At 51.0% G+C, this 13,552-nt stretch overlaps 1 protein-coding gene across 1 annotated transcript; it reads left to right on the forward strand.

The window, feature by feature from the left end:
- The first annotated feature begins 921 nt into the window (after positions 1 to 921).
- On the forward strand, positions 922 to 11,883 carry RBFA (ribosome binding factor A). The gene is made up of 7 exons (XM_074355455.1): positions 922 to 1,135; positions 3,653 to 3,695; positions 4,433 to 4,609; positions 5,193 to 5,305; positions 7,520 to 7,604; positions 9,656 to 9,729; positions 10,665 to 11,883. Exons 1-7 carry the CDS (start codon positions 981 to 983, stop codon positions 11,038 to 11,040), a joined length of 1,023 nt encoding a protein of 340 aa, XP_074211556.1. The 5' UTR covers positions 922 to 980; the 3' UTR covers positions 11,041 to 11,883.
- Positions 11,884 to 13,552: the final 1,669 nt, after the last annotated feature.

A 13,552-nucleotide genomic window follows, 5' to 3' on the forward strand; every position in this document is an offset into this window, starting at 1 on the left:
GCCAAGCCCTGTTCTAAGAGCTGGGGCTGCTACAGGAAAAAAGTCCCCACCCTCAAGGGGTTTACTTCCTACTGGGGAGAAGGCCGAACACGGCCAGGAGCTGTGTGCGCCAGTGCGGGATAGAAGAGGGTTCGGGGGTGCGCACGCCTCCTTTCTGGAGTAGTTTCGAAGCCGCTGTCTTTCCCCAGGTGGCCCGGTGAGGAAGTGAGCAAACGAACTGGCAGTGCAGACAGAAAAACCCGAGTCCCTCCCAGTCGTGCAGGCAGCAGGGGCTCTGCTCCAGGACACCCACCTTTCACATAAACTGCCCGGTTTAGACCTCTCACCCCTTGCTTTCTTCATCTGATATTTTGTAGTTAGGGAGCTGCAGCGCACGCTTCTCTCCTAGCTTCGTACGTTAGCGTAAACTGTGTTCCTCGCTCTGCAATCGCCACATCTAGGGGGTGCGTGCGCTTCACCACCGAGTCCCACACACCTTGCGCCCCCTAGCCCCTGGCTGAGCCCGGCTAGCTCTGGGAGAGTGACGGAGGCGTGGCCCGCCCGCCCAGACGCCATCAGGCCCCGCCCTCAGTACGTCACCAGGCTCGTCTCACTTGCCTGGCCCCGCCCACAGGCGTCCGATTCCGAGCCATCGGCCCCGCCTATCCCCCCACGTGTTGCGTGTCGCCCGGCCCCGCTCCGGCCTTTCCCGCACATCGCTCCGCCCCGCCGCTTCACGTCTCGCCTACCAGTCCTCTAGGCACTGGTCCTCTCGTCCGTCCCGTAGACCCCTGTGTCTCCCCGAGTGCACGTCGCCTCAAGTCCCATCGTGTCGCCCCGCCCCCAACCGTCCCACCTCGATCTCCCACTAACGTTGCTCCGCCCACGTCGCCCCGCCGCATGTCCCCCCCGCGCCACGTCGGTACGCTAACATCGCCCCGCCCCCGTCGCTCCACGTCGCCCGCCCCCACGTCACGTCGCCCCGCGGACGCCTCCCGGTAATGTCCGGTCGCTGGTCGCTGGCGGACATGTGGGCGGTTCTCCAAGAACTGTTGAGGGTCCACGCGGGGCTCGTTTTGGGCGGCGCCCGAGGCTTGCATAGCTCGCCGGTCTCCTGCCGCAAGAACCTGCTCAAGAAATTTGCTTCCAAGACCAAGTAATGCTCCCTGAGTGGGGGTTGGGGGCGCCGGGGTGGAGGCTCCGTGGGACAGGTTGCTGCGCGGGACGGGGTGCCCCGGAGTTGGGGGCTGCGGGGGCGGGGGGGGGTTCCCTGGGACCGGGTAGCTCCACTGGACTGGGGGCCCCGAGGCAGGGGCTGCGCGGGGCGGGGATGCTCCCCGGGGCGAGGGCTGTGCGGGACGAGGGGCAGCGCGGGGCAGGTACTCCGCCTGGGCGTTACCCTGGAGCTCAAGCTTCCAGCCGAGTCCGTAAGGGCAGTCTTTGCCTGTTAGATTATGGTTGTTGAAAGATCACCTGTAATTCCACCCGTCACGTCAACGTTTGCCGTTTTTCCCACCCAGCCGTTTTTCTGTTTTTTCATCCAGTTGTGATGTTAAAGTTTTAAGTGTTAAGTGTCCTAAAAGTTGTCATCATGTCCTAAACGGATATCGTGAACGTGTGAAGCAAAGTGCTGTGTACATTTGTAGTCCACCCTGGGTCCGAGGTTCCACAACCTCAGATTCAGCCAACCTTGGATTGAAACTATTTGGAAAACATTCCAGGAAGTTCTAAAAAGCAAAACCTGAATTTATGCTAGCAGCTACTTATATAGCATTTAGATTTTAAAGTGTACCAGAGGATGTGTGTAGATCATATGCAAACACTGTATGCCTCAGGTGTCCTCACATCTTGGTATCTGTGGGATTGGAACCAATTCCCTGCAGATACGGAGGGGAGACTGTATGTTGATTCTTGTTACTTAGAAGGGTTTCTAAGGAGAGTAGTTCTCATCAAGTAAAGAGAGAAAGAAGGGAAATATGTAAAGTGTTTCTTTGTATATTAACGTTTTCTATTTGGGGTTAACTTGAAGAGTAAAGAAGGCATGTCAGGATAGGTTTTTTAATGATGAGAGAAAAGTATAGTGAAATAAGTTGATTTCCATATCATTGTTAGTTCTATTGTAGGTATGTTTTTAATAGACCTTTTAAAAATAGTTTTAGATTTACCGAAAGATTAGCAAGACAGTACCGAGTTCCCATTAACTACACTCAGTTTCCCCGATGTTAGCATCTTAGGTTAGTGTGGCGTGTTTGTTACAATTGCTGAATGGATATTGATACCTTATTATTAATTAAAGTCCGTGCTTTATTTATGTTTACTTAGTCTTGCCCTCATGTCCTTTTCTGTTCCAGGATCCCATCCGGGGACCACATTACATTTAGTTGTCATCTTTTTAGGTTCCTCTTGACTATGGCAGTTTCTCAGATTGTCCCTGTTTTTGATGACCGTGACAGCTTGAGGGGTACTGGTTAGCTATTTTGTAGGTTGCCCCTGTGTTGGGATTTGTGTGATTATATTGCGGTCTTGGTTTTGGGGAGGAAGTCCACCCCTGTGAAGTGCCGTTTTTGTCTTATATCCAAGGGGCATGCTGTCAACATGGCTTTTCAGTCTTGGTGTCAGTCTTAATCACTGTCTGAGGTCATCTGTGTCTCAGGTTTATCCACTGTAAAGTCCCCCTTCCCCATTCCATTCTGTCTTCTTTGCAGGGGAAGTCACCATATGCAGCCCACACCTAGGGAGTGGGGAGTTATATTTATGAATTACCTGGAATTCTGCATGGGAGATGTGTCTTTTCTCCATTTATTAATTAATTCCTATCAGTGTGGACTCCTGGTTATAATTTTGCTCAGATTGTTCCAGCTTTGGCCACTGGGAGCACTTTCAGGTGGCTCCTCTGTCCCTTTGACACACCTCATCACTATGGAGTTTTGAAGTGGTTTTTAAATTGAAATGCTCTTCAGCACTGCCTTGCTTTCTGGCACTACAGCATGCCTTAGCCTTGAATCAGCCATTTCTCCAAGGAGCTCTTGTTCCTTTGATTGGAAAGTGACATTAGAAACCACAATCTGAGAGCTTCTGTCATTGCTGCTGGTGTCTGTCTGTTTCGGAGGCCCTTTCAGCTGACCAGGCACAGAAGCGTGTTGACGCTGGTTTCTGTGTGTGCTTATCCGTACACACTCAACCTGTCACCACTGCAGCTGTGAAGCCACTAGGCTTCGTCTCTTACCCACTGGCACACGGGCCATCCTCCCTTCCTGCCCTGGCTTGTCTGCACAGAGAGGAGCCTGGCTCCCCACTTGCCCTCTGTTGCGTGGTTGTTCCATCCCAGTGTTGACGTGTGGTGGTGTCGGTCCCTATACCCCGGGAAACGGCTTTATCAAGTAGAGGGCAGTTTGGTAGCTGTATTTTTAAGATTCTCCTTCTCTCCCTTTGGGAGTAGAAGTAGACCTTAGTCAAAATTACGAGCTTGAATTAAGACTCTCTTCTGTCTCTCTCCCACAACCTGTGCTGTCTGGACATCTGAATCTTTTAGACCCCCAGTAACACCATTTCTATGTCCAGGTTGAGCTCCTTAGAAACAGTTATGTTATGACAACCTCGAGTTAGCTTTTGTAACTTTTTCTTACTTGATCTGCCATCATTGTTCAGCGTCACTCTCACTTTCTCCCCCTAGGAAGAAGTTCTGGTATGAAGGTCCTTCCCTGGGCTCTCACTTGGTACGTATACAGAAGCAGCCACAGGCCTTTAGAGCCTTGATGGGCTTGAGGCTCCAAGAGTCGGCCACACCTGGCCTGGCCAGCCTTCCACTTCAGGACTGGGGGGCACAGGGTCTGTGGGTGGGACTGGATGCACTAGTAACATGGAATTTTTATCTTTAAGAAAAATTACAGTCAGGCTTCCCAGAATGTCACATGTATCATCAAACCCTAACGTGGTGATGTTCATTCAGCTTTCGCTGTGGTGTGTGTACAGTACGTGTGAATGTGTGGGTACATAGACGCAGCTTGTTTTGTTGCGTCTCCCAGAAGCTCTGGTTTTTATAAATTGAAGCTTGATGGCTGCCCTGCATTGGCAGGTAATGGTTAGTGTTTTTTAGCAATAAAGTATTTTTTAAAATTATTATTATTTTTTAATGGAGGTACTGGGGATTGAACCCAGGACCTCATGCATGCTAAGCACACACTCTTATGCTGACCTGTACCCTCCCCCCCCAGGAATATAGTATTTTTAATTAAGGTATATACATTGTTTTTTAGATGTATTTCTATTGCATGTGTAATAGACTACAGTATAGGGTAACCACAGGGTGACCATAGCTTTTATGTACATTGAGAAACCAAAAAATTCATGTGACTCACTTGATTGCAGTGTTTGCTTTATTATGGTGGTCTGAAAGTGAACCTGCAGTGTCTCTAGTGCTTGGTCTTTCTGTCTGCTTTTCTGCTTCTTGGAGACTTACAAGCCATCCCAGCTGGAATCCCTAGTGAAGAGTACCTCCAAGAGAGCCAGGAAGGAAGATCACGTGCGCCTGAGGGCCCTGAACGGCCTCCTCCACAAAGCGCTGACGGGGTTGCTGTGTACCCCTGAAGTGAGCCAGGAGGTCTGCGACCTGAATGTGGAGCTCTCCAAGGTAGCCCGCTGGGGCCAGAGAGGACGGACAGCCTTGCTGAGGCCTCAGTCACGGTCCACGGTCCTTTGTGTCACCTAAAAGCAGAAAGGATGCTGGGTGTGGCCATTTAGGTCCTGAGGAGAGGAGGGTGCACTTGGGATGCCAGAGCAGAGGTCTCGCTGTGCACAGCGGTTGGGGGGGGTGATGAGGTGGTGGGGGGTTCCTTGCCCAGACAGCACCCAGAGCGCCAGAGCCGTGAGTGCCAAAATAGGGCGTCCGAAGTCTTGGGGGTCAGATGGGCGGTGGACATGTCTGCCCTTGCCTCGTGTGAAGACAGAGGCGGCAGCTTCTGCTGCTGCTGCCCCCAGAGTGGGAGCAGCCCAGGTTGAGACATTTCTGTGAGCGGGGCTGGGGTCTGGTTGGGAGCTGCTTTCTTCACCATGCAAGCTTGGGCAGCAGGTGGCCTGTGGCTCTTGCGCTGGGTCACTATCCCTGGCGGTGGGTGCCCAAAGCCACAACAGCCCAGGAGTTAGTGCTTCTCTGCGGACCTGTCCCCGGAAAGCCCACGTGAGTGGAGAGTGATACGGGTGGGGTTGGGGCTCAGGTCTCTCTGACTGCAGACTTCTCCGCCTGCCGAGTGTCCTGGAAGGCCAGTCTCTCTGCAGCTCAGAATGCGCACACAGAGGCCGTGCTGCAGAGGAGCGCTGCACACATGAGGTGAGGCCTCCACTTGACCCTGACCCTCAGCCTGTTTGTCCAGTATTTCTGCCTTTAAGGAAAATTTGGGGAGCGTTTTCTTGGATTTCAGAGCAGAATTTACATTTTTCTGTCGGCCATAATCTAGGTCAGCAGTTCTCAGGGTTTGGTCCTGGGTCCCACGTCCTTTGTGCGGGGAGGTTGTGAGTTAAAGTTCTTATGGTGAGGTGTTGTCTTCCGTTTGCACTGAAGCCACAGGGGCGGGGCGGGCTGTGTCAGATGTCCTGGTGGTCGTTGTAGCTTCAGCCATGTGCTCTCAGTAAAAAGCTGTCAGCTTTGTTTAAGAACATCCTTGATGAATAAGCAGAAGTTACTAATTTTACTAAGTCTCGACCCTTGGGCACATCTATTTATTATTCTGTGTGGTGGGAAGTATGCATGAAACTGATGATTGTCTTGGAAAAACACTGCAGTTGTGGATCGTGAACCAAAATGGACACTTCTTCACTTGAAAGAACAAGTGAAATGACCACCGTTACTCAGATGTGGGATTTGACATTTTCTCCAAAATTAGCAAAAAACCTGTCACGTCAGGGAAACCGTGTTTGTTGCCAGTGATAAAATTTAAGCTTTCAGTGAACATCAGGGTTTTGGAAAACGTGTATCCAGCACCGTGAATTTGACAGTCTTGCGGCAGAGAAGACCTCTTTGATGCGGGTGGTGGTGATGTAACATTTGGCTTCATTCTGAGAATCTGTGTGACTTGGTGAGGTTACAGAGTCATGCACGGGGAGAGGGCGGCTCAAAGGGAAGCCGACCAGTGGGTTCCAGCGTGCAGAGAGTGACATGTTCAGTGATCTGCCTGCAGATCTCACTTTGCTGCTGACTTTTAATAAATGACTATTTGTTGGGTTTTTGTGTAGCGTCAAAAATCCACACTTTTCTCAAGGGCTGTTCATATGCCCCCTTTTCAGTTACAGGTCTATGTGAGGCCCGATCTTCTTATGTTTTAAACAAAGTGATAGATCAGATTACACGCAGACAGAGATAAGAACCCAGCTGTCTTTGTTATGCTGGGTGTTGAAGAAGTTTGGAACTACATAAGCAGTGCGACTCTGCTTAGTTTTAAAATAACGTAGTGGTTATTTTTTACTGATTACTCAGTATCTGTGAACATGTAGTGGGTTTGTTATTTTAAGTGAATTAATATGTATGTATTTTTTAAATTCTCAGCTGTAACTTTTACTGCAGTAGATATTGATGGATAGAACCCACATAAACAGAAGGTCTTTGTTGTTCTCAGTCACTTTTAAGAGTGTAAAGGCAGTCCTAAGACCAAGAATTTTGAGAACCACCGAGCTGGGTGATATTAAAGAGGTTACTCGGTTTTCTTGTCAGTCTTTAAAATGCAGAGACCCAACTGACGAGCGCTCACGTTGGGTTCCCCCTTCCCACCTCCCTCCGTTCTGTCCCTCCTTGGCCTCCCTGTCGCCATCCTTCCCTTTGGAAGGGACAGGTGTGGCATTTTCATAAGCCATCTCCTTCCCCACCTGCTGGCGATCACTGACACATCACACTAACCCTGAGTCTCTAAAGTTGTATATTGAAGAATGGGCAATTAATTTCATTTTTGATATTTAACGGAAATAAAATGAGAGATTTCCAACAGGTATTGAGGTGACAGTATTGTTTTCTGATCAGTTTTTAGCTAGTCAGAAAATTCAGTTGAACAGAATGTCCCTTTCCCAACTCTTTTTCTCCCCAAGGTTTAGTGTAAAGGTTTTTCCATAACTTTGCACCAAGGTCCGCTGTCACTGAGCAGACATGCCACGTGTCACAGCAGTCTTTTCACTGGATACCTCTGGCACCTGAACTTGCATGTACTGCATGACTGAAGGACACAAAGTTCATTTCTGCATCTGGCACCTGGGTAGTTGAGGACTGTCAGTCACACTTGACTGGTGAGTGTCCTCTGAACAGAGGGACGGAGCCCTGGCTTGTTGCTGGTGCCCGGACCACGGAGTCCACGGCCATGTTATGCTCAAGGGTGTGTCCAGATTCGGATAAGACTACTTACAAGGATTTGGTGATACATTTTTGTATCCCCTTCATAACATGGCATTGGCTAAAGAAGACTTTCTGATGTGATGAGCAGATCTCATGCCTCCTTGTGAGGTGACGTTTCTGTCACTGTCACCCTCCACTGAGTGTCACCTGTGACCTCTGTCTCCCCAGGCATCTTGTGATGTCCCAGCAGATCCTGAGGAACATGCCGCCGATTGTGTTTGTTCAGGACAAAAAATACGCAGCAGTAGCCGAGGTGAGCTTTCACATTATGACCTTTTTATGATGTAAACTTTCACATGAGTAAGATTTTAAATTTAATTTCTGAATATTCAAAAGATGATGTACACAGTGTTTGCAGGTAACACTCGGCAGGGTGCAAATGAAGAGTTAGGCTCCCTTGCCCTGTTCTTTGCCTGATTCCCTGGTAACCACTTCTGTGGCTTTAACTTTTGAGGGCTTGTCAGTAGAGCCCTAACGAGTGAACCAGCCCTCAGTCTCTCCTGTGCTTGCCTGCTCCTCCCACCTCCCGGGTTTCCCCCTGTCTGTGGCTGCTTCACACCAACAAGGCTGACACTTACCTTCTGTCCTGTAGCTGCAATTGTCATGATTATGTTCCTTGTTTTAGCTGTAGGTTAATTACAAAAGTTAAAACCTGTTAAAAAATACGTATTTTTTAATCTAGGTGATGGTTACTTGGTGGTTATTAAGGTACGTTATACCTTTAAAAAGTGTACTGAAAACCCAGAAAGTGGCGTTTACAAGATTATGATGAGGGGGCTGTTATTCACTGTAGGACTAGGTAGTCTTTAGCTCCACAGAGGGGAAAGAATCTAATTACATTGTTGTCTTTTGTCATTTATTATACAAGCAATACCAAAAACATTATGCAGATAATAACATTTGTAGGTGTCTGGTTTTCCTTGCTAGAACGGGGAACAGAGGGGTGACAGTACACTGGTGCTTTCCAGTTCAGGTGGAGTTTAGGTCAGGCATGTGCCGTGCGGGTACTCGGCATGGAATTCACCCGTGAGCATATGGGGTAGCTGGCAGATGGAGTCCCATCTGTCCAGCAGTGCGCCCTCTGGTTTCACTGTGCTGTGACTTGTCCCTGTCTCTGTAGAGGAAGAATTAATAGCCGAAAGTTCCTGCCTGGCTCTGTGGGTTTGGGTGGCTCTCTCTCTGGAGATCATGCCATTGGAAGCTCCCTCAGGCCCACCCGGCGTCTGCCCTGCCACGTAGTCAGGGTCAGCACCGTACTGAATAATCACAGGGAGTTGTGACGGTACTTTCAGCTTACTTTGCAGCCTCAGGATAGTCTTCAGGTCAGGTGACTGGACATGGGAAGCAGGAGCAGTAATAAGCTCTGTCCAGACTGAGCCCTGAGTAACTCAGCAATGTTGATGTTACCGCCAGTAAACACTCAGGGTTGCCGTTCTGGGATTCAGACTTGCATCTTCTCGACAACTAGTGACGCCGGGCGTCTTCCTTGTGCCCATGGTTGGTCCCTCTTTTGTGGCCAGTTCAGACCTTTGCCCGTTTTTTATAAGGTTTGCTTATCATCGAGCCATGCAGGTTCATTCCGTGCCTGGTACAGGGCCCTTGGCAAAATATGCGTTGTGAATAGTTTCTGTGGACTGGTTTTTCTCTGCTTCTGCTGCTTTTCACCTTTGTAGTTTTTTTTGGTACCTCAGTGGTTGGTGATGATGCTTCAGTTGCTGGGAGCGACGGGTCCTGTTTCTGGTCCAGGCTCTCCTGGGCTTGCAGAGAAGTGGCCCCTGCTGCGACATTGGGTCTCAGTGCACAGCCGGGCAGGACGATCCGCAGGCAGTCAGTACAGGCAGGTGGGGGTGGAGAGGCCCGTGGTGGCCCCGCTAAGGAGCAGCAGTCATTTCCAGCCTGGGTCCATCAGCCACCGTGGAGCTGGATTCACACGCCAGACTTTGTGACTCTCATGTTGCCATGCTGGGAGGCTTTTTAACCCAGACAAATTCTGTGGCAAAATTAAAGCATCTTACTAACGAGTAAGTGCTAGTAATTCAACTAATATTTAACTGGTTTCTTTGTAAGTTTGAAGTTTGACATTTACAAGTTTTAAGGGTAGTTTTCAAAAAGCCTCAATTCATTATCAGAGCAAATGTGATTAAGGTGACAGGTGTCGGAGCATCAGTGGAAGGACCCATGTGAAGCAGGGTGAGGCCTGCAGTCGCTGGCACAGGTGGCATGATGCCCATGCTCACTGGCCCCAGGCTTGGACGTAGGTGTGGAGAGGCATGGCTTGCCAGATTACCCTCTGTTCCTTTTCAGGTTGATCGGTTACTGGCAGTTGCTGATTTTGGACCCCGTGATGAAAAAGAAGAGTTGGTGCAAGATGACTTTAGGTAACACATGTGGATTTATGTTTCTGATTCTCTCGGACAGACACCCAGGTGTGGGATTGCTGGTTGGGGTGGGGGCCGCACTGTGCCCTTGGGTCTTGCCCTGGAGCCCCGCCGGTGCTGGCATCAGCAGGCCCCAGTGGCAGCCTGGTGGCACACCCAGCACCCCAGGAGGCTGTCGGGTGGCCTCAGTGGGCCCCCCAGCAGGGCTGAGCCTTGACTTCCAAGTGCTGGCCGTAGCTGCTCACCCTCGCCGTCCACTCGGCATGCTTGTCTTGGGCTCCTGCTGGGAGCCGGGCTGCGTCCTCACCACTGGGCACCTCTGTGAGCACATGGCAGAGTCTCTGAAACCTGTTTTCTGCTTGGAAGCAGCAAACATCAGCGTCGGCCTCTCAGACGATGACGTGAGGATCTGGGGCATGTGTGTAAGGGCCTGCTCCCGCAGAGGGAACAGCTGTGGCGGGTTCTTGGCCTGTGTTCCATCAGGGCCTCAGGGAGGTCCCACAGGAGCCGGCCTGCCTGGTACCTCTGAGCTGGAGCAAAGGCACTGGTCAGTGGTAAGGGGCAGGTGGAGACCCCTCCCGGAGCAGAGTTAGAGGACTCAGAGGTATGATGTGGCCAGGTTTGGGTTTTAAAAGGATTGCTCTGGTTTTGCTCTCAGAATACCTCTAACTCATCAAGTAGCCTGTGTGATGGATCTAAAAGACCCCACCCATACCTCTGTTTAACTGGCCTGGTGCACTGGCCACATTCCAGTGGGAAAAAAGGACAGTGTGTTTAATGACAGCACAGAACGGCTGCACTGGAAGTCTGCTGGCGAGTGGTTCTAGACTGCAGCACCCAGCCAAGCCAGCTCGTCCATCTCCCCAGTCTCCCTGGACAGATGTTGGGGTGTAGGGGTGTTTGTGCTTGGTGTGAAGACCATTGTTCCCCTGCAGGGACCCCAAGGCCTTGGATGCAGCATCGCCGTGTGATACCCCGGGCCCTGCCGTGCCCTCCAGTCTGTGTGGAATTGACCACGAGGCCCTCAACCAGCAGATCCTGGAGTACAAGAGGGGCCGGGGCCGGGGGGGCACCAGCCCAGCACGGCCAGAGCATGTGGCTGTGCTGATGAAGCAAGTGAGAAAGAGGAGGGCCCACCCCCCTGTGGACGATGACCTTTCTCCCAAGAGCTTCCTGTTGGGGCTGGAGGGTGAGGAGCCCCTGGACGGCAGAAGGGCCCTTCCTGAGGAGCACGGCCTGGGGTGCGAGTGGGGGCTCCCGGGAGCGGAGCAGGAACTGGAGGCAAAGGGAAAAGATCGAGGTGACTGTTAGGGGTCATGGAGGGAGAGGGTCTTGACCAGATGCCCGTGTGCACAGGGCAGGAACTGGCCTGGAAGCCCTCATGTAGGGGTGGTCTGAGCCCTTTTCCTTGTGTTACTGTGAGAAGATGCATGGGCTGTGGAAAGTGTAAATAGCTCTTGGATCCACGCAGTGCAGTCAGTCCTCATTATCCGGGCTTTGTATTTGAAGGTTTGTCTGCTTACGTGTGACAGAGCAGGGCTTTGCAGCCACCCGGCCCTACCCCGCCATGCTGGAGCTGAATGACCTCTCTGCTCCATTTCCTGGTGGTCTGGATACTAATGGCATCTGTTCAGGGGTTGCTGGGAGGGTTGCAGGGTGACGTGTGTGAAAGCACTTAGCAGAGCCTTGCATGCAGAGGGCCCTCATCTTGACGCCGCCTTCCTAGGAATTTGGTTTCTGTGACAAGCTAAGGGAAGGAGGGGTAATTGACTCGTTGGTGGATGTGCGCATAACCTGCTTTGTGAGGCCATGCAGAGCCGGACGCAGGTGCTCCTGTTTGAAGCTGGTGGCCCTGCAGACGTGGCAGAATTGTGCACATGGCTGGGTTTTCATGTCCCGTGACGTCCCAGACGACAGGAGCAGATCAGAGTCCTGCCTGTTTGAGGTAGAATGTGTTCATCAGTACCCTGGGGTGCCAGCGGTAAACCTGAAGAGGTTACGTGCGGACAGCTCTGCGTCCAGAAGTAAGTCCTGTTGGGAAGGCAGAGTAGGCAGTCCTCCACTCTTAGGGTTGAGCACACCTGTGTGGCTGTCTGCATTACTGTGGGTACCAGATGGCTCTGGATTTGAATAAAACTTGAACAGGAACCTGAAGAGACACAAATGGTTTTCATCCTGAAACGTGAAGCCTAGTGTGATTGTACAGAGCAGGCTCCTTTTAACCTCCTGTGCTGAGAGTCCCGAGCTGCCACTTGTCCCGAGGGCTGTAGGATCTAGGGGGAGATGGGGCTCAGGTACCCTGGGGTTGGGGTATGGAGGAGATGGAAAGAGGCAGCAAATCGTCACACAGCCTAAGGCCAGCGGCCAACAGAAGACCCATCAGGTCCCACTAAGGACTTTTTAGTCTCCAAGCACCCCTCCCCAGCAAGTCTCACTTGCAGTCCTCCAGCCCCACATGCTCAGATACAGTGCCTTGTTTTTCTGGATGCCTCCTGGGTGTTTCTGGTTCTCCTGTCTTGCCAGGCTGAAATCAAAACTCACACACACGCCCTTAGAGTCTGAAGAAAAGACGTCTCAGTTCTACGTGAAAATTCATAGCACTGCAGTGGCATTCATGTTAAAGAAAGCATATGTCTTCTATTTTTTAAAAAAAAGTTTGTTGGGGGGGAAGTAATTAGGTTTATTTATTTATTTATTTTCAGAGGAGGTACTAGGGGTTGAACCCAGGACCCTGTGCATGCCAAGCACGCACTCCACCACTTGAGCTTTACCCTCCCCCAAACGTGTATCTTCTGCTGCTTCCATTGGGAGGAGCAGAATTCCAGCTCTCCAAGATCTCAGGGCACCTTCCTTCCCATTGTAACCTCCCCCTCCACCCCCGTGCAGTGTGTGAGTGCAGCTGTCTCGATAGCCTCCCCTGCCACTGGACCTTGGTTTCTGAAACTTTGAATCTTGGTGAGACAAGGGTTGGGGGCAGGAACTCTGCAGATTGGCCCATCTCCTTCCAAGATTTTGGCCACACATGATATCAGGAGTGATAGTCCATTTGCCAGGTGCAGAGGGCAGATGGGAGGCAGTGTCAGGTCCCCTGGGTGCTGCAGGTGCCTGAGGCCTCTCCTCTAGAAACATCCAAGCAGCAGCAGCTTGTACTCAGCTTCTTTCCCTGGAAAAACAGGCACTTTGCAGGACATGCTGGCGCAGGAAGCGGTTCTGACTCACGGCCTTTGGGCACCTCACTTTACCCTCCACAAGGTGCATGCAGGTGATCAGGCCAGGTAGGAGACTGCACTTGCCTTCACAGCTCTGAGGAACCTTTGGTGGAAGCTGGATGGGGACACCTCCTGCCACTTAACCCCAGTGATGTGCAGTCATTGTGAGGCTGCTGCTGAGATCAGAACCCAAGTGTTCTGGTAAATAAGGAAGCAATCTAGTTTCCATCTGTTTTTTAAAAATAAGTTTTCAGTGACTGAAGGGAGAAAATTGTAGCCTATAGTATTTCATTTAGTTCTGGATAACACTCCCCAGTTTTATAGAATGAGTGTCCCTGCAACACTGATTTCTGTAAGGATTTTCAGATTCCATTATGCATAGCGCATCTCAACACAGAGCATGAGGTTATTAGGTACGGGGTTTGAAAGGAAGAATGCATATAGAAGGGACTTTCAAATGTCCATTAAAGCCTCTTCAATCAGCCGTAAACATGAAATTCCCCTGTGTGCCTCCACTCTGCATGCAGATGGCTTGTTCACTGGCTCTGGAGAAGTGCTTGATGCAGGCTCTGCAGAGGTAAGTCAGAGAAATGCAGCAGGGAGATGCCTCTGCA

Source organism: Camelus bactrianus, chromosome 30 (genome assembly GCF_048773025.1).
Source record: "Camelus bactrianus isolate YW-2024 breed Bactrian camel chromosome 30, ASM4877302v1, whole genome shotgun sequence".
NCBI classification, from domain to species: Eukaryota; Metazoa; Chordata; class Mammalia; order Artiodactyla; family Camelidae; genus Camelus; species Camelus bactrianus.